The following is a 20,711-nucleotide window of genomic DNA, read 5'->3' as shown; positions in this document are numbered from 1 at the left end:
CAACATTCACCTTCGACACTGTTCCTCAGACACAAAAGGCAAAATATTGGTTAAGTCTGGCACTGGCCGACTGCTTTAAGCTTAACTGCTTAAAAAAGGCAAAAGGGATGTTTATAATAGGTTCCAGGCTTACAGACCCCCAGAGAATTATTGGAGCTCACCTGTGGGACAGAACAGGCAGCAGCAGATCACACCCAGAGAGGAAGCCTCATTCTCACTGGAAATACCATATGCAAAAGTGTCCCAAGAATCAGTGTCAAAGTACAATCTCAGGCTAGTGGTAGCAATCAATAGGTACAGAAATCTATGGCAGATTCACAGAATCTCAGTAATAATAGCTAGTATTTATAGGACTATTTAAAGTTTGCTAAATACTTTACAAACATTGTCTCATCCTCACAACAACCGGGGGAGGGGGAAGATATTATTGTTATTCCCATTTTACAGATGAGAATGTAAAGAGTTAAGTTATATGACTTACAAGCATTGTCTCATCCTCACTACAAGGGGGAGGGGGAGATAGGTGCTATTAATATTCCATTTTACTATAAAGAGTTGTTACATGACTTACCCAGAGTCTCAAAGCTATTGTGTCTGAGATTGGTTTTGAACTTTCTATCCCATCTATCCATCCATCCATCCACCCATCATTTACATTCACTCAGCCTAGGTCAGCAGGACTCCTGTTTCTAGAGCCTAGGACCTTGGGAGGACAAAAGTACATTTCTTCCTGTTTAGTATCAGTCAAAAAGTTTATCTTTTAAGTTCATGAACTGCTTTTAAAAATTGTTAAGGAGTTTTGATTTTGGGTTTTATGAAATTTAAAACATCAAAGTATAATTTAATTTCAGATCCTTTACACATCAGGTGGGTCAATGAAAATCAAAGTCTCAAAGAAAACAAATGAATCTAAGCTATTTATCTGAACCTCAGGTGTCTCATATGTAAAAGAAATTGAACCAGATAACCTCCCTTGAGCCTGGCTAAGAGTGTATTTCCCTCCTTCTCTATCTTTCTATCCCATCCATCCATTCATCCACCCACCCACCCACCCACCCATCATTTACATTCACTCAGCCTAGAGGTCAGCAGGAAAGTAAGAAAACAAACACACAAAGCCACATGATTCCTACTCTTTATTGGAATGAGAGGATTCATACCCTTTATATTAAGGGATCCTCTTTCAATTGTCCAACATGGTAAATACTAGCAAACAGACCAATCAAATGTACCCAACATGGCCAGAAATACTGCAACCCCTGTAAAGAAGGGAAGAGTTTTCTCTGTATTTTGACAATGAAATTGATTGCTTTTGTCCCAATGTTGTAGGCTGTTGTATCTTACTTAGAGGATTCTAGTCTTGTTCTTTAAAATACCTTAAAGGAAAAAAAAATACCTTTATGGTACAGAATTTTATATTATAGTTAATTAAGGTGCTTGCTCTTGTCCCTAATAGTTTTACTGAGAAGCAACTTTAAACACTGTAGTCAACCCAAAGGACTGAGTTATAGGAGTCTAGTTTGGGGATGATGCAGAAGAGAAATGGTTGCATTTAAAACTATAGTTACTGAGGCTGTGGAAACTGTATTTTGCTACTGCAGAACTTAGCCCTCTTTCCTGTGACCTATAGTGGATTATCTAGTATAAAACACATGGGTGGGAAGGAATACAAGAGTAGGAGAGATAGGAAGAGAGGCAAGAGGAAGGGAGGTGCAGGGGTGCCATAAGACAGAGAGAGATCAAATAGACAGTAAAAGAATTAAACTTCCCACTGAAATAATATAAATTTGATAAGTACAGGTTCTATGCCTACCCTCTACATTTATATACATTATGAGCAGGTATGGGCCCAAAATGTGGGTGAGGAAGTCCTGGAGAACTGTATGTACTTGTGCAAAAATCGTAAAGAATAAACTTTTAAAAACAGCTTTAGTAAAAGAAAGCTCAGTCCCTGTCAGGACAGTGTCTGACTTGTTATTTAAAAAAAAAAAAATAGCCCTTTACTAATCTAGTCACACCGAGGATGATGGGCAATTGCCCTGGGATCCTTCATTATGTATGAAATGTGGAGAAAGAGTCAGCAGGGATCGGGCTGAGGCATCCCACTTTCCTTCCAAAGTCTGGCAGTTAAAGCCTTGCCCTGGCTCTCCTCCCTCCCCTTCTCTGGGAATGAGGTGATATGGATGAGCAGCCAGTTGACAAAGGCTGGTGTTTGGAGGGCAAGGATGGGCCTGAGAAGCCTGGAGGGGGGAATGCTGAGGCTTGCCATTTCCCAAACACAACAAGGCGGGGTAGATGACCTTGTGATACCGAGATGGGCCTTTGCCATGAAAGCAGAGAGCCTGAGAACGGCTCCCCCAGTCCAGTCGACCCGAGGCTGTGCATCTTGACTCCAAGAGTGCATTCCTGCTCTAGGCAGATCAATGGATGATGCAAACGTCCAGGATGCAGAACTTGGCCCTGCAGGTGGGGCAAGGCACTTGGCTGGAGAGCCAGGTCTCTGGGTGCTGCTGGTCCTGGCGGCTGGCGAACCACTTCCCCATGCATGTCAGACACCACATGGGACGGCAGTAACACTGCTGGCACTCGCCTGCATCTGATTCCTGGCAGTTCTTCACCAGCTTGATGTTGGCACTTGTCTGCATACAGCCAATGCAGGGCTCCAGCTCCTTCCAGGGCAATTGGGAAACCAAGGGAGGTGAAAGCAAGAAGTGGGGGGAAGAAGCAAAAATGGTTAACTTCTTTTTTTTAAGCTCTTTTTAGAAGACCTGTGTAGTTCAAGGCTTTTTTAAAAATTCAATTCAAAGTAATATAATTCAGTAAACAGGAATTAATGAATTCCCAAGTCAGTGCAAAATCCTCTGCTTCACCTAGAAGAAATACACAATTCAGAGAAGAACAATAATACTAACTCACATTTTCATAGTGTCTAAAGGCTTTTGGAGATTTGGGGATGGAGGCAGTAAAATCCTGATTTTATAGATGAATAAACAAGCTTAGAAAAGGAGGCTAAATTGCTTGTGTCCCAGAGCTAGTAATTGCCAGCAATGGGATAACAGCCTTTGGGCCATGGAGAGTTCACAGTTAGGTCGAGTTACGATATCAAACAGTGAACACATCTACATAAAACCACATGGATGTGAAGGCACTACTGATAGGGGGAATCAGGGAAGGGATCTTGGAGAAGAAGGAGGAGGAAGAAGGGGAAGAAGTATTTGATTTGGGCTTTTAATGGACTGGATCAGCAAGGAGAGGGGGGCAAAGGAACAGAGATGGGAAAGTTCAGGGAAGCTTAGAGAATAAAGAGAGGATGGAGGGCAATATCAAGAGCACAGATTGGTGAAGTTCTGATGAGAAGCTGCAGAGAATGGCAAGTCAGGAGCTTGAGTTTTGTTTGGCAGGTATCAGGGCATCCCCCCAAAATGCTCATTAGAATGACTTGGCCCAGAACTTTATCCTTTCTTATGTTGAATAGAAAATAGGGAGATGGGGCAAGGAAGGATGTAACTGCAAAAATTCAACTCTGAGTCAGCACTGACTGCCTCTTTTCCTCTGCTCAGCCCCTCACCCCACCCTAAGTTGGGGTCTAAAGGACTGACCTCCCAAAGTTGACAATGGGTTGCCTCAAGAAGCTGCTTTTAGCACTGGCTACCCTCCTGGGAACCTCCTCTTAAGCCCCTGAACCACCAAATTCAACTGGGACATTTGCAAAAAGGCTCGTCCTCTATCCTATTCCACCTTTCCCACCCAGCTCAGAGCTCTTGGAATCTTCCCAGACTTCCAGGGTCTAGTTCAGCTCACATCTCCTGACATCCAGCCTGGCCTGCATTGTTATTTAGCTTACATGTGGTTATGCCTTGTCTTCCTGACCACCACATCATGAGCTTCCCAAGGACAAGTGAACTGTCTTATTGTGTATTTTTGTGCATTTCTCCCTTAGCACTAAGTATAATAAATACTCAAGTATTTATTGACCATTTACTTCTGAGCTGTAGTAGGAGCTCAATAAATACTTGCTGAATTAAATTTAATTAAATCTATTTTTTCTAACCAATTTATTTCTTGGTTCCTTGTAGCCACCCTCCCCGACTAAGACAAACTTAAGATTACGAAAAGGAATTCCTTATGATACAGAAGAAGTAACACATTATCCAGGCTCACTCAGAACCAATTAAAGGGGCAGCATATATTGTCTCCTGCTGGCCATCAATTTAAACCCAAATGAAAAACTCGGCTTGCTTTATCCATCTGTACTCAGAGATACATACACACACAAAGCAAGGCTGCTTTTTAAAGCTCATTTTGGTGAATACAAAAGTGACAAAGTCTACAATAAAGAGGGTCAGGAAGACTGTTAATCTAAAATAGTAGGCTTAATTCAACTCAATATTTTTTAAGCTCCTACGTATAAAAAGCCCGGTGCTGGCTACAAGGGGAGATAAGAAAGCTTAGATAATAACAGACACAGGGAACTGCAATACATAATATGTGTTGAATGCCCAGCACTGAGGGAGGTCCCAGAGAGGGGATGCCAGAGGCAGCATCTGTCCTGGGGGGTGGGGAGAGGGAGGAGTCCATAAGGTGACCAAGAGGGGAACGGGTTTTCTAGGTGGCGCAGAGAGCCTGGGCTACGGCAGGGCTGAGCAGGCCCACTGCAGGGCCCTAAAGGCCGAGCCGAAGCTCTCCTCTTGGGGGCCACAGGGAACCAGGAAAAGGAAGGGGAGGGCACGGGAGCACGGTCAGGGTCTGAGGGTCTGGAGCTGGAAGGGGCTTTCAAGGCCAGCCAGTCCAGTGTGCTCATTGAACAGATGAGGAAATTGCGGGCCAGGCACCTGCTTGGGATGAGCCAGAGGCAGGATTTGGGCCCGAGTCCTCTGAGTCACTGCTCTGAGTCCAAGTTAGAAGGCAGCGGCCTTTGTCCAGGTGGGATGGCAGTTTCCAAATCTGGAGATGGGAGGGCCAAGGAAGGAGGAAGTGAGACACCCTGGAGGGACGGAGGGCAAACAGCCAGCAGGCCCTCCACGGCCGAAGACAGGCTGGGCCAAGGGCGACAGCGGGAGGCCATCCTGCTAGTCCCGGACGAGGCGTGCTCTGGGGAGTCGTGCTCGGGGGTCATGCTCCAGGGAGTCGCTTCTTCTAGAGAAGGACCAGGCTGGGATCACGGCTTTGAGTTCCCTGCGCCTCAGAGACAACAGGGAGATGTCCCTGCCTTGTGGCGGGCTGTGAAACCCTTAAGAAATGGGAGGTTTCATGGGCTTTTGTTAAATTTTGAAAAGTGAGGAGAGAAGAGGCTCCCTACTCTGAGGGCAGCTATGAAGGAGACAAAGTGCAGCCCCGCATGAAGGGGCTTTTCAGGAGATCTGAGCATGTGTGTAGCCGCTGGGTAGGATGATCTTGGGCGATCTGCTGGAGAAGATAGGGGTGGGATCAGGGGCACATTGTCAGGGGGCAGGCCTGGAGTAGAAGAAGAGAGTGGGGGAGCTTGAGGAGAACAGAGAGCTCATGACTGATAGTATGAGTGCCTCAGCTAAGAGGCGAAAGGGACATGGGAGGCTTAAAGAAGTAGGGAAAAGTTGGGAAGAGCCTCAAATGGAGGAGGGACTCAGGATCCTTTAGGAGGGATGAAAGGACTGACATCCACGCTGTTGTTAGAGTCCAGAGGGACAGAAATGTCATGGGGGCTGGTCCAGGATGGGTGCGTGACTGCAGCAGTTGTGCAGTCACGCACCCATTCTGGACCAGCCCCCATGCAGCAGTTGTGCACAGCGCGAGATTTTAGAAGAGAAAAAGGTCTGGAAAGTCCTCTGTGGGTCTGGGACAGAGGAATAATTAGGGAGGAGAAATGAAGAAGAGACCCTGGTATAATTAAGATATGGGAATCACTGGAGACCTCCCAGGAAAGCGTGAGGATGTTCTCCAGATGAGCCAAGTGGGAAAGTAATTTAGAAGCAAAGGTTAGGGAACATAATGAGGTGCAACTGATGGCACTCAGAGAGGTATCACATCATTTCATGTGGAGTAAATAAATTCAAGGCTTTTTTTTTTAAGTGGCACATTTATCCTTGTTTTTTAAAAGAGAAGATACTTAAAATAATATGCTGGTGTATGTGGCTCTCACTGAGATCCATACCCTCAGAGGCTCCTGAAAGGCTTTGGGGAAGCTGATGGGATTCAGGACTCCAAAGACGATCCCTCCCTCTACAAATGATAACGGCTTTTCATTTTATTAGCACTTTGAAGGTTGCAAAAGTGTCTTCCTCACAATGCTGGGAGAGAGAACAATGTCAGGGTTTTATTATTCCCATTTTACAGAAGAGAAAACAGAGGGAAAGTACTACATACTGACACATCTAGGACTTACTGAGGATTCAAACCTCTGGCTCCATTTCCAACACAACAATACCATACTGACTCTCAAGTTTACACATATTCTAATGAATATAATTGAGCCTGAATCATCTGTAGGTTTGAAGCTGGTTGGGGTATACTCAAACTACAGAAATACAGATAGGCAGCACCCACTGATTTACCACGTGCAAGACACCAAATCTCATGTTTGCCATAGGCTTTCTAACTCCCGCCCTTGTAATGTGCACAGTCCTTAATGTTATCTGCTTCAGAGCTCCTCTTCATCTTCCTAATCCCGGGTGCCCTTTAGATCCCGTCAAAGAAGCTCCCAAGAGGATCAGGGCCTTTCATCTTGTAAAGCACATCCCCACGCAGGATCCCTAGGGACAGTGACTAATATGGCACCAGCTGAAATCGCTGCCAGAAGGAGATAGAGTCAGGGGCAAAGGCCTGAATAACTGAAGTTGTAAGAGAAGTAATAATCTTTCCATATTGCTTGAAGATTTCCAAATTGGCTTTTTCCCCTAGAGGATGAGCAGTGCAAGCATTATTATGTCAAGTTTGCAGGGGAGAGAGCCGAGGAGGAGGGTGACCACCCAGCTGGTCAGCACCCAGGCCAGCTCATCAGGGGACGAGCACAGAGGTCAGGCCTGGGAGAGACATCCCCATGTGTGGTCTGCAGAGGGTGGGAGCCAAAGGAGTGCCTGAGTTGTGGAGGCAGTTGGGGGAGGGCAGGGCCTGGGGGAACGCCCCCATCCTCTGGGCTGGGAAATGGGACGAGCAGCCAGGAGTGAGACCCACCAAAGCTGCCCCTCCTAGTCCACCCTGCCAAGGAAAAGATACCACACGTCTCCTGCTCCTTTCTGTCTCTCTTCCCCAAGGACTTTCTGCACAGAAAGTAATTTTTATCTCCATCTATCGACTCCTTCCTTGCTGCCTCCACATAAGCTCAGATCTCCCCCATTCCTTTAAAAAACATTCAAAAAATCCTTCCCTTGACCCTGCCAGGCCCTCAAGCTGCATCGCAGAACAAGCTTCCCTCACTCACTTCTACACCCTCATCTCCTGGCAGATCACCCCTATCCTTGATGGCTGCATGGTTCCAGTCACTTCAACCCACTCCTTTCTTACTCTTTGGAGCAGCAGGCTTTGCTCTCTCCTGCCACTGACTACCCCTGCCGTCCCATCTGTTCCTCGGGTCTCTACACTGCTTCCCTATCAGCTCCCAATCCCAAGGGCTTGTAAATCTCCACAGCCGGCCCTCCACCCTCTGTCCTCCGCCGCTCCATGTTCAGACATCTAGGACCCACCTTGCTGTCTCCCAGGTGTCCCAAATCCAAGCTGCCTCAAACAGAATGCCCCTCTTTCCCCCATCCCCAAGGCTGAGCTGGCTGAGCGTACCTACCTGGTTGCTGGGAATGGAGTAAGGTGGGTTGATTTCCACCAGGGACGTAAATGTTTCCAGAAACAAATCTCCGAGGCTCTGGTGGATGACCACGTTGGCAGCATTGCGGATGGGGGCGTGGAGCTTCTCACGCAGCTCACCATACTCTGTAGAATTCAACCTGAATGAGAGAAGGGAAAGAGCATCACTTCCTCACTTCACCTGGTCCTAGGCTTTAGCCTGTAAGGGGTCTTGGAGGTGGTCTAATCTCTCATTTTACTGAGGAGGAAACCAAGTCCTGGAGAGTTAGGGACTTGCTGACAATCAAGGCTAATAAATGTGGGAAGCAGAATTGAACCCAGATCCTTTGTCTCCGAATCCAGGGCCCTCTCCACTGTAGTGCTGTGATTCTAACGCAGAGGTTTATTGAGGAAATGTTATTTACAGAAATAATCTTTGCATTGTTCTTGGCCAGAGTCTGACCACATATAAAGGAATATAAATAGGTATAAAATCAAACATTTACTGACAATCACTCCCCATTTTACAACCCCCATACTATGATAAACGACACCATAAGGGGCCACGACCCAATTTAAGAAGCTCTGGGACAGAGCACTGGGTACAGCATCAGGAAGCCTCATCTTCCTGAGTTCAAATCTGGCTCAGAACCTGGCCAAGCTGCTTTGCCTTGTTTGCCTCAGTTTCCTCATCTGTAAAGTACGCTGGAGAAGGAAATGGCCAGGGACTCCAGTATCTCTGCTAAGAAAGCCAGGAGGCAGAGATGCAGAGGAAGAACATCCAGGTCTGGGGGACAGTCAGAGGACATGTCAGAGCTAAGGAACTAGTGTTGCTGAATGGAAGAATATGTGTGTGTCAGTGCAAGGGGTAGGAAGGCTGGCCGGCTCATCAAGCCCAGAGGGGCTGGCTAGTCCATGAGGCGGCTCTCTTACACCGCAGGGCAGCTCTGAGTGATACAGGGTTCTTCCTCTTCCCTTTCCTTATTCATTCTGGCTTTGATCTCTGGGACCAAACTGGCTCCTCTATAGACACAATGGCTCCTGACTGCACTGAGATTGTATGGGGTTCCCTGTATTCCAGAGTCCAAAGTATTATAAAAAGTCCATATTCAGCACCCTAACAGTCCTAGACCAAACCACTACCCCGTACATGATGATATTACAGAAAAAGCAGTGGACTTGTATCATGGGAGATTTCTGGCTCCAAGCCAAGCCTCCAACTTAGCTGGTTCTGTAAGCATGGACAAGGCACTTCTCCTTCATCAATCAAAAGAGACAATACTTGCAATATTTCCTTGAAAGACTATGATGAAAATGTTCCCAAATTTCTAAGTGTCTTCTAAATGTTAGGTTATTATGACATGATTCTGTAAGAATAGAGGATGTAACTCTGAATCTCTTTGTCATCTCAAATGGGAATAACTATACATTATTGGGCACTTGTCTTTTTGTTTTCTGGGAAAATAATTCATCTTGAGGTGGAACAAAAGTGAAAGGAGGATGTCTGTGGCTTAAAAAAAAAAAAAAAACAGAATTCTTTCTGAATTTGTAAGAAGCCATTGGTTATCAGCGGTGCTTTAAATTGGATGAGAGAGAACAAATAGATTGAGGGACACACACTTGGATTAGAAGGGAAGGATGTGTTTGAGGAAATGAACTGGTGAGAATTATTCTGATTTCACAGTAACAGCCTTTAAATCAGACCCAGGCAGAAAAAAAGCTCTCTCTGCAGGCCCTGATGGATTTTGCCAGGCTTTCTGCCTTCCCTGAACACCTGCTTTACTAATTCATGGTGCAGTGATAAGAGAAGGATGTTTATAACCAAGACCTACAAGAGTAGGTTAGAGCTGAGAGCAGTCAGAATGAACTTTTAATCTTCGTTCAAGGCAAATGAAAATGTATCTAACATTCTCTAAACACAGTATTTTCAAGACTACTTTTTAAAAAGTATTTGGTTTTTTTTAAGCTTTATTGATTTTGTTTTTCACATCATCTTTTCTCAACCATTGATTCTTCCCTCCCAGCAAGTTAAACAAATCCACCCTGTGTCTACTGCTTCTGAGACCACACACAACCTTCTCTGCTTAGTGTCCCACTCCTTCAGCAAGAGAAGTAAGGGGCAGCCCGGCACGCCAGCTGAGGGGAGAACAGGGGAAGGTGACCAAAAACCGGGTGAGCAGTGGAGAAGGCCCTGGAGTGCAGCCCATCCCACACCCCCACTCTCTTTGTAATGATGCCAGGCAATAACAACAGGTTAGCCAGGGGATCCTGAACAGGGCCCTTCCCACTTCTGTCCTTTGGTTTTTTAATCAGCTGATTAAGTCCTGTGGCCTCCCTTGTGCTCCTAATTCCCTGGGTAAACTTCAGCAAGTCTCTTTTTTCTGGGGACCTCATTTTCCCCAAATGCTGAAAGGGGAGGCTGGATTTTGTGATTTTCCACGTCTCTCCCAATTCTGACATTCCACATTCCATGCTCTAAGTCCCTCCCCGGCACCAACATTCCACATTCTATGGTAATAGTCTGGGACCCTGGAGACCTTTAGTCCATGCTCCTCATTATCCTAAGCAGGAGGTCGAGGCCGAGAGAGAGAGGGAGGACATAGAGGTTGGGCCTTGCTTAGAGCCTCTGAGTGAGCAGAGCTAGAACTGGGCCTGGTCTCCTGGGTAGGTTCTTCCCTCACTATCATTAGCAGTCTGGGAGCTGGCATTCTAGTCAGTGCTGGGACCGCCCTGGGAGGGCCACTGCATGGTAGCAGAAGAGCTGGGTGCACTAGCCTGGAGAGCAGGGCTTTTCTCTTGACCCCTTAGGCCGCCTTGTGAGACCTTCTATGACACCTTCTCAGGACAATGCTGTAGAGCCCACATTTACAGCTGAAGGAAATGCTCAATATCAAGTGGAGGTAGGTACAAATAAAGATAGATATTTCCCTCCCATTCAGTTTCTGAGACATGCCTGAAATCTCTTTGTGGGCCCTCTGGGGGTCTGCAGGCCACAGATCAGGACCCCCTGCCATAAAGCTGAGAGCCCGTCCTGAGAAGACTTGTGCCCTACTTTCAGTAGAAAAAGCTCATGCGGTTTGCACAGGTGGACTCTGTATTTAGATACTCTTCTGGGGCCACAGGTTCTTATTGCATTTCCCAGGAGGGCACTGGGGCTGAAGGTGGGGATAAGACTTCTCAGTCAAGGAGGAACAGAAGGAAAGGAGGCTGATGCTGGGACAAGAAAGCTCTGGTGGATGTGACAGACCGGAGCCTGGTTCGGAGGGCAGAACCTGGGAGCCAGGTACAGAGGAGGAATCTGGCCCAGCGTGAGGAAAACCTTCCAAACAATGGGCTTTGCCCAAAGTGGAAAAACGCTGCCTTAGGAGGGCTTCTGGCTGTGGCTCCATGACTCCACGTTGGGGAGGGTGTAAAAAGGATTCCAGTTCAAGTGGGATTGGTTCAGGGCCATTAAGTGGAGTCTGTGAACGTGTGTGTGCGTGTGTGGGTTCAGTTTTAAATATTTTATTAATTGTATTCTAATAGAATTGATTCTCTTTAGAATGCCATGGAATTCATTTTAGGCATTTAAGCCACGATTCTGGCAAGGGTGCATGAATTTTACAAGTCTGCCAGAGGAGTCCATGATTCTATTATCTGTGGTGTTGAGGGCTCGGTGCCAAGAACCACAGGGGAAGGAAGAGAAGAACTAGAAAAATCCTACCCTCACAGAGCTCACAATCCAGAGGGGCAGATGTTGTACAAAAAAGAATACAAGGAAGTAAAGGAACAGAAAGGTCCTTTCGATTATACACGGTGAGTATAAAGCACTGAGTCCAAATCTAGTCCCAGAGACTTTCTGTCTGAACTTGTTTGCCTTAGTTTCCTCAATTGCAAAATGGGAATAATAGTTGTACCTACCACCAGAGTTCTTGTGAGACTCAAATTAATCCTGGTAAAGTGTTTAGCCTAGGGCCGGGCAGACTGGAGGCCCGACAGAAATGCTGGCTATCACAGTCAGGGCAGGGGATCCATTCTTGCAAGCCCTAAGCTTCAAGGAGGCAGAAGGGAAGAAAAGAGGAGGGATCCTACAGGTGGGAGAACTGCCAAAGTGAGGGGAGCATGTGGGGGAGCCTGTGGCAATCTCTCATCATATCCCAGCCTCCTGTTCAGCCCCAGCTTCCTTGGCTCTTGAAGCCTGAGGCTTCCTGAGGCCCCGCACTGGCGAGATTCTTCCCCCTTGGACCCTTCAGAGCTCTTGGTTTTTGCCCATGTGTCGTCATTGCTATTTAGTCTCCTAAAACTGGGGGCTCCCCCTGAGGCCTCAGCACAGTCGAGGGAATCCTGGGTTTTGGATGGTCTTGTGAGACCCTGCCTATCTGGGGGAGTCCAGTGCCTTGGCTCAGCTACAGTCCACAGGCCCTGCGACTGCCCTGCAATGATCTCTGGGGGTTATCTGAGCCCAGGTAGGTTCAGTCCCACCTGCCCCATGAGGCCCTACACCGAGCCAGTAATTCTCTGACTGTACTAGAAGCTTCAAAAGTTATACCCCCACCCGTGGGCTGCTTTCTTGCTATATGTAGTACACAAAGTGAGCTAAGTGTCTAACTAGTGTGTACAAATGAGTGGGTGCAAAACCAGGAATATTAGCCTCGAACATACAAAAATACAAACATCAGACCTTCAACTCAAAGAATTCAACAAAAGGGAAGTGTAGCCTGGGAGTCTCCGAGATTCTCCCACAGCGATGCGAGCTGAACCATGCAGCGAGCTGAACCATGCAGCGAGCTAGGGCAGAAAGGAGCTGGACCAGGCCTCTGAGCCACGAAGGACTCTGCTGGCAGAGGTCTCCAGCTCTGGAAGCTCTCAAGCACTCTCTGGGTTTCTGCCCAAACACCACCAACTTCCTTCCTACTCTTTGACAGAGGAGAACTGCAAATGGCAGGCCAAGGGGCAAACCCACCCCCTATTCCCCTGCCTAAGAATGCTCTCTACATTTCAGAACAGAATCACTGACAAGCACTGCCCTGCGCTGGCTGCTCCGTACCAAGATGGGCAGGGGGACCCAATCTGCTGACAGCCTATGGGCTGCTTGAAGCCCCGGCACAGAGTGGGGAATCCCTACTGGGGATGCTGTTGCACACCTGTGTCCTGGCCCCAGCCTCCACCTCTCCAGAGCTTCTCTGAGCTAGGGAGGCCGAGATGCTAAGCCAGCATTTTCAGAAGCAGGAATCAGCCACAGTAGGGAAGGTGGAAAATCAGCTGTGGCCAATTAAGGGCTGCCACAAGAACACAGGGAAAGCTAAGAGCATCCAAGGGGCCTCACTGTTGAGAGACCCTCCCTCCCTCCTTCCCTTCCCTCCTGGAGCTCCCCAGAGCCCAGCTCTCTGTCCCCTCACGTGCTGCTACCTCTCTATCATATACTGCTGGTTCTATTAGATGATCATAACAAGAGTAGCTCACTTTTCTGAGTTCACTGCAGTTCAGAGAAGTTACAGAAGCAGAAAATATGGGAACCTAATTTGAATCCAGATCTCATGATTCCAAGTTCAGGGATCTTTGCATTGAACTAATGAATCTCATTGACTCAACTAGCATTTATTAAACACCTGCTAAGTGCCGGGCACTGTGCTAACCCTGGGGATACAAATCAAGGTAAGCATAAGATTTCCTTTAACCGAGACACTCGGAGGCTCCACCAGGGTGGACACCTCCTAGGCTCCCAGCAGAGGGAGGCGCAGCAGGCCCTGCCCTCTGAGCCCAGGCCCAGGCCGGAGGCCTCAGCCAGCTGGGTACCCAGAGGCCCATCTACACGGTGTTCAGAGCTTACAGTGAGTTACATGAACTGATGCTGAGTGAAATGAGCAGGACCAGGAGATCATTGTACATGGCAACAACAATACTATATGACGATCAATCCTGATGGATGTGGCCCTCCTCAGCAATGAGATGAACCAAATCAGCTCCAATAGAGCAGGAATGAACTGAACCAGCTACTCCCAGAGAAAGAACTCTGGGAGATGACTATGAACCACTACATAGAATTCCCAGTCTCTCTATTTTTGTCCGCCTGCATTTTTTATTTCCTTCACAGGCTAATTGTACACTATTTCAAAGTCTGATTCTTTTTGTACAGCAAAATAACTGTATGGACATGTATGCTTATATTGTATTTAACTTATACTTTAACCTATTTCACATGTATTGGTCAACCTGCCATCTGGGGGAAGGGTGGGGGGAAAGGGGAAAAGTTGGAACAAAAGGTTTTGCAAGTGTCAATGCTAAAAAATTACCCATGCATATGTCTTGTAAATAAAAAGCTATAATAAAAAAAAATAAAATAAAGAAATATAAAAAATAAAATAAAATAAAATTTACTGGTTTTCTAATTCTACAAGCAAGAGAACTTGCTTACCGAATGTCAAAGGCTTTGATTAGGGGATTGATGCTGGCCACGTGGATGGTGAGAAACTGGACAGGCAGATTGGAGTCTGGAGAGAGCTCGTGTTGGCGTGACTCTGTCACCGTCAGATGGATGTCCTGCTGCTGGGCCACGTGGATGTGATAGGTGGTCACTTTCATCACCCAGGTGTCGGTCACAATCACCCGGGCGCCCGGAGCCCCCGTGGCAAACTTGTCGATGCGTCGGAACTCTGTGTTGATGGAAGACGCCACTGCTCGCCACCCTGACTGTGGAAGGGCATGGAGTGCCAGAGTCCTGGCCAGGGGGTGGCGGTCCCACCTGTTCCGGGACCAGTAGTAAGCGATGGTGCAGGTGATGGTGGGGAAGGAGACTGAAAGTAGAAGGAATAGCTTCCAGCCTTCCGGGGCCTGGTTGAAATAATACAGTTGCTTTTCGGATGCGGCGAAGCACATGCCGAGGTAGTACCCTGTGGAGAGCAAACAAAGATTCTGCCCTTAGGAGACAAGGCACAAAGGTGCCCCCCAGTCTTCTTGCCGGGCCTCTGCTTACAGAGGAGCCCACAAATGTGCACTTCCTTTCTCTCTGGTACTGAAGGAGGTCCCATACCTCCAATAATTCAATTAAACAAATATTTACTTGACATCTTCCCAGGAGTGCAGAAAGACATCAAAGATGACTCAAAACCTAGTTGCTGCTTTTCAGGAAGTTCCCAGTCTAATGGATGATAGGATTAGGAGCCCAAATGCTTTGTTTCTGCTAGTGTGCTGCAATAATAACAATGAGTGTGACAGGATCTTAAATAGAGTTGGAAAGAACCACAGATGGCATTAAGTCCCAACTCCCTCATTTTACGAGATGGAGAAACAAAGTCAGGGGCGGGCTTGGGGATCTGCCGAGCTTACACAGAGCAGAGCTGGGATTCAAAGCTTGCTCCAAAACCAGCCCTCTTTCAGGGGAAAAGTGGGGTTGGACCACAGCAGACTGTCAGAGATCACTAAGGATATTAGCTGGCTGCTGCACAAATGTTTTGGCCACATGAATTCTAAAGCAAGTCTAGTAAATCAAAGTTCTGTACAGATCAGTGACAAAAACTAAAACCCTGGAAAGACCGAAGCATCAATATGAATAAGCATTAATACTAATTTCTGTTATGGCCGTTCTTAATTTCAGAGCCCTTTCAACTAGAGGCCCTTTTTCAAGTCCTAGAAAGGTCAGAAGTTTGTTGATGTGTGAATATCAATGATCACCAGGCACCACTGTTGTGTATAGGGGTTTAGAAAGAGCCCTTAATTGGAGTCCCCTGGGCTCTAGCTTGAGCTTTGACCTTTCAGAAGCCATGTGACCTTAGGCAAGAGATGCTACTATATGAGCATACATTCCTTCAGCTATAAAAAGAGGATCATCCTTAGCTTCCACTTATTCTTTCTACCCTCCTGGCTCATTTTTTGTTTGTATTTGTAATTTCTTTAGCACTGGAACCTCTCTTGTGGAAACAGCCCGCACAAAAGCACACTGCAGCAATACAGTGCTGTGGGGATGTCTTTAGACTGTGGGTCAACAAGACCAAGATTCCAATCTTAAATGAGACACTCGAATGAGTGAATGAAAGAAAAAGCCTGGATTAAGCCTTTACTGTGGGCCACAGTTTGGTGCCGGCGATTGAGGGCTAATATCTAAAAGCAAAAGCAGTCTCTCCCTTCAAGAAGCTTATAGGTCAAGGAGGAAACCTACTAATTCTGCCAATCTATGGCCAAAGTTACCCTGATGGTTAGTAGGGCCAGGGGGAATACACTGACGTGCCTCATTCAGAACCAACGGCAGTCGATTTAATCATGGGTTGAGGTCCAGGGGAGGGATGGGAACAAGGAAGGGTAAAGAAGCAGTTCCAGAGCTGGGCTCTGTGGGGCCCGAGGTCACTGGTGCTCTGATCACAGAGGAGGCTCATTTGTGCCTTAGGGCTTTGGGCCTTAGTTTCCAATGAGTTCACTGGCTCCTAAGATAACTTTCAGCTCTAACTCTATTAACTTATTCATCTGAACTGAATTCAACAAGCACTTACTAAGTGATGACTAGGAACAACAAACTCTGCACATGGCTGGAAACACAAAGATAAAAAGGAACCAGTTTCTCCCTTAAGGAGTTCCCGTACCCAGGTAAACAAGTGTTAGCAAGACAAATACAAAGGAATTGGAAGGAGAGAAAGGAGAACTTTAGGCAGGGGTTAGGACTTCAAATACCCCTCAGAGGGAGCTAGGTGGAGTTTATATCCAGCAATGTGGACAAAAGGCCTGGAGATGAGATAGAATGTTGCATTTAAGGGATAGCAAGCAAAGCAGTTTGATTAAACAAGAGAGTACATGAAGGACAATTATGTGTAAAGTTGGGAAAGGTGGCCTACAGTCAAATTGTAAGGGGTTTAAATGCCTAAAAAGTAGGTTGGCATTTTATCCTGCAGGCAATAGGAAGCCCCCGAAGCTTCTTGAGCAAGGGAATAAGTGACATGATCACACTTGCCTGTAATAGGTTTTAGTGACTTGATGAGGGCATGGAGAAGAGAGATTACTTGAAGAATCCAGGCTTTACAGAGGTCTATGACTTTCCTCTCCTGCTGTCTCACCAACAACACCCTATGTCACACAGTCAGCATCATTTGCAGCTTGTAAGCCCAGGTTGTTCGCTCGCCCATAATACCTATCCATTGGCTTCTTGTGAGAATCAAATGGAATGTCTATATGCAACACGATACATAAAAATGCAACTCAATTTTACTACTATTAATTAAGAATCTAAAATGGTTTGAAAAGCTCTTGGCTCAGTGCTGAGGAGTGGAAATTCAAAGATCAAAAACAAAAACAAAGCAGTCCCAGCTCTTAAGAAATTTATAACCTAAGGGGCAGTTAGGTGGTGCAGTGGATAGAGCACCAGCCCTGAAGTCGGGCAGTTAGGTGGTGCAGTGGATAGAGCACCAGCCCTGAAGTCGGGAGGACCTGAGTTCAAATCTAGTTTCAGACACTTAACACTTCCTAGCTATGTGACCCTGGGCAAGTATTTAATTCTAATTGCCTCATCAAAAAAATAAATAAATAAATAAATAAGAAATTTATGACCTAACAGAGGGAATTGGATACATGTAAATGTGGTACAAGGGAGAATGTGATATAACAAAGGGGAGAACCAGACAAATAGAAAATATGAAGAAGGGACTACTTTCCTCTGGTGGAGTTGTCAGAGAAGGCTTCTAGTGGGAAGTGGTACTTGAGCTGAGCCAAAGGGTTTTTAAGTCATGCTTTTATCATTCTTTATCTTTGAACTCCTTCATGATTTTTGTCTCTAGCCAATTGTTTCTCAAAAATTTTCTTACTACCCCTTCTCCTATCTCCATGGACTCAAGATGCTCTGGAGAGGAAAGTGAAGCAGGTGCCCTTGCACAGCCCTCCTTCACTTAAATCCAATTCATTTGCCTGTCATGGTCCTCTTGGAGAATGAAGAACAAGGATACTACCTTATCCCTATCAAATCTCTTATAATTAGTACATTGGCAGACTATATTCAATTCTTCCTTCTCCCTCATTTTCTTTAATCACTATGCTTGTTTTTGACGTACATTGTTCTGGAAAGTTTCATTCCTGGAAACAGCTTATCATGAAGGAGGCAGTAATTGTGCGATGGGATCCTTTCTATTCTGAGGGATTCATTAAATCCCCTTCCTTTCCATAGTATTTGTTGCTTTTAGAGATAGTAAGGATAGATAATCTCTAGATCTATGTAGTTTTTTCCTCCAAACTGAGCATATTGTAACTCTTAGATTCTAATTTTTTAATATAAATTTAATTTTGATTTATCTTGACAAATATATTTAACTATATGAACAATCATAAAAAGCAAAAATAAGAAATTGAAGGTAAGCCTATCATTGGGTAACAGCTGAATTAACTATGGTATATGACTATTGATGGAATATTATTATGCTGTGAGAAATGATGAGCAAGATGCTTTTAGAAAAGCCTTGAATGGGGTTGCTAGGTGGTGCAGTGGTGCACCAGTCTTGAAGTCAGGAACACCTGAATTCAAATGTGACCTCAAAAAACTTAACATTTCCTAGCTGTGTGACCCTGGGCAAGTCACTTAACCCCAATTGCCATGGGGGGGGGGCAGGGGGCGAGAGAAGCCTGGGAAGACTTATGTGAAAGTGAAGTGAGAATATTGTACACAAGTAGCAGTGATAACTTTATGATGATTAACTGTAAATGATTTAGCTATTCTGATGAATGTAATGATGTAAGACAATTCTGAAAGACATGAAAAATGCTACTGAATACAGGTTGAAACATAACAGTTTTTATTGCTTTTGTTTCCACTTTATTTTTCCTTTTGAGTTTTTTGCAACATGGAAATATGTTTTGCATGATTTCATATGTAAACTGGATATCACATTTCTCACCATATGGGATGAGGGAGGTGTAGAATAGAGATAAATAATGGCAACTCAAATTAAAAATAAGAATAATAGATTTTTGAGAAAAAGAAATGATAATAAGAAAAACAAATAAGGATGCATCGATTACTGTATTTGTGGTACAACGGACAGAGTCCTTTAACTAAAATCAAATTCAGCTTGACATTTGCTAGCTATGTGACCCTGAACGACTCAATCTGTCTTTCTTAATTTCCTTCAATGTAATATGAAGATAATAATAGCATTTACCTCCCAGAATTGTTGTGAAGATAATATGATATTTGCAAAGCTCTGCACACTTTAAAATACTACATAAATGCTATTTATTATTACTGTTAAGCCCATCCCCAGAAATCTACATACTGGCTTTGTTTTTATTTATACATTTGGTTCCCATACATCAGTCACTTCCAGTAATAAATAATATCCTATAAAAATACAGTCAAGTAAAGTCATAATATAATGCTTCTATGCCCATCAGTTGGAGAATGGTTGAGTAAATTGTGGTATATGAAAATTATGGAATATTACTGTTCTGTAAGAAACGACCAACAGGATGATTTCAGAAAGGCCTGGAGAGACTTACACGAACTGATGCTGAGTGAAATGAGCAGGACCAGGAGATCATTATATACTTCAACAACGATACTGTATGAGGATGTATTCTGATGGAAGTGGATTTCTTTGACAAAGACAAGATCTAACTCAGTTTCAATTGATCAATGATGGACAGAAGCAGCTACACCCAAAGTAAGAACACTGGGAAATGAATGTAAACTGTTTGCATTTTTGTTTTTCTGCCCAGGTTATTTCTACCTTCTGAATCCAATTCTCCCTGTGCAACAAGAAAACTGTTTGGATCTGCACACACACATTGTATCTAGGATATACGGTGACATATTTAACATATATAGGACTGCTTGCCATCTAGGGGAGGGGGTGGAGGGAGGGGAGGGAAAAATCGGAACAGAAGTGAGTGCAAGGGATAATGTTGTAAAAAAATTACCCTGGCATGGATTCTGTCAATAAAAAGTTATTATAATAAAAAAATAAAAAAATAAAAGTAAAAAATATTAATAATATAATGGTTCTGACTGAACATAACACTTGTGTCTATGGCTTTTTTTGATAGAAAGGACGTCTATTTGTAGTTTGGTGACGTGGGACCAACACTGTCTGTCATCTTTGCCTCCATCGCATCTATTTCCTATCTGTATCCTCTGCACGGCTCAGGAGAAACTTCTCTAGGGCAGGAGATTTGCGGTAGGCCATTTTCTTCTCAGTAGCCCGGCGCAAACGGGAACGTTATAAATGCCGGGGAACTGCAAGAGTTAACAACAGCAGGAAGTAGGTGCCCAAAAAACATGGGCTGACTGTGTGGTAGGATGGATTGACTAAGGGGGGAAGGGCGAGAGGGCCCCGCCCCCTCGGGCAGGCCCCTCCCTGTGGGGGCGGGGCCCGGCAGGAAGGCCCTCCCGGCGCGCTCCCGGCGCGCTCCCCCGGATTTGCGGGGCGCGCTTCCACAAGGAGGGTGGGGGTTACCTCTCGGGGCGGGGGGGTTCCGCGCCCCCAAGGGCAGGGGCACACACGCGAGTCCAGGACGCGGAGGAAGCGGGCGGCGCTAGGGGGAGGGGGCCGCCACAGCCGCCCGGCCTCACTCACCCAGAGGCAGCAGAGAGTGCACCAGCATGGTGACCGTGGTCCTGCGCAGGTGGTACTGGACGAAGGCCACGTCCTCGATGCCCAGCCAGCCCGACAGCAGGTTCTGCACGGTCAGGCCGGCCGAGTGGAACTCGTTGGGGGTGAAGACGAAACAGACGGAGAACACGATGTACGCCAGGGTGAAGGTCACTTCGGGGCTGTCCATGCTGGCGCGCCGGGCGCCTTCCGGCCGCCCAGCCCGGCGGGGTCCCGAGGCTCGGCCAGACGTCGGCCCTACGAGGCCGGAGAAGCAGCCGAGCCGGGCCCCGCCCCCGCCCCCGCCCCCGGCCGCGGGGACTTCCTCTCCCTAGCGGCGGCGGCCGCGGGAGCCGCTGGGAAATGTAGTTCCAAAAAAGTGCCCGCCTCTTTCCGGGGGCGTGTCAGCTGGGGATGGAGCTG

General features: G+C 46.2%; 1 protein-coding gene across 1 annotated transcript; it reads right to left on the bottom strand.

Moving 5' to 3' along the window:
• Positions 1–1,119: 1,119 nt before the first annotated feature.
• Positions 1,120–20,623, bottom strand: TMEM129 (transmembrane protein 129). The gene is made up of 4 exons (XM_031944237.1): positions 20,274–20,623; positions 14,147–14,621; positions 7,754–7,913; positions 1,120–2,669 (listed from the first exon to the last, which is right to left on the bottom strand). The coding sequence occupies exons 1-4, from the start codon at positions 20,476–20,478 to the stop codon at positions 2,421–2,423; spliced, it is 1,089 nt and encodes a 362-aa protein (XP_031800097.1). The 5' UTR covers positions 20,479–20,623; the 3' UTR covers positions 1,120–2,420.
• Positions 20,624–20,711: the final 88 nt, after the last annotated feature.

The sequence above is a fragment of the Sarcophilus harrisii genome, chromosome 6, assembly GCF_902635505.1.
Source record: "Sarcophilus harrisii chromosome 6, mSarHar1.11, whole genome shotgun sequence".
Lineage (NCBI taxonomy): Eukaryota > Metazoa > Chordata > Mammalia > Dasyuromorphia > Dasyuridae > Sarcophilus > Sarcophilus harrisii.
The sequence above is the reverse complement of the archived record's forward strand: the minus strand, read 5'-3'. Positions and strand labels throughout refer to the sequence as shown.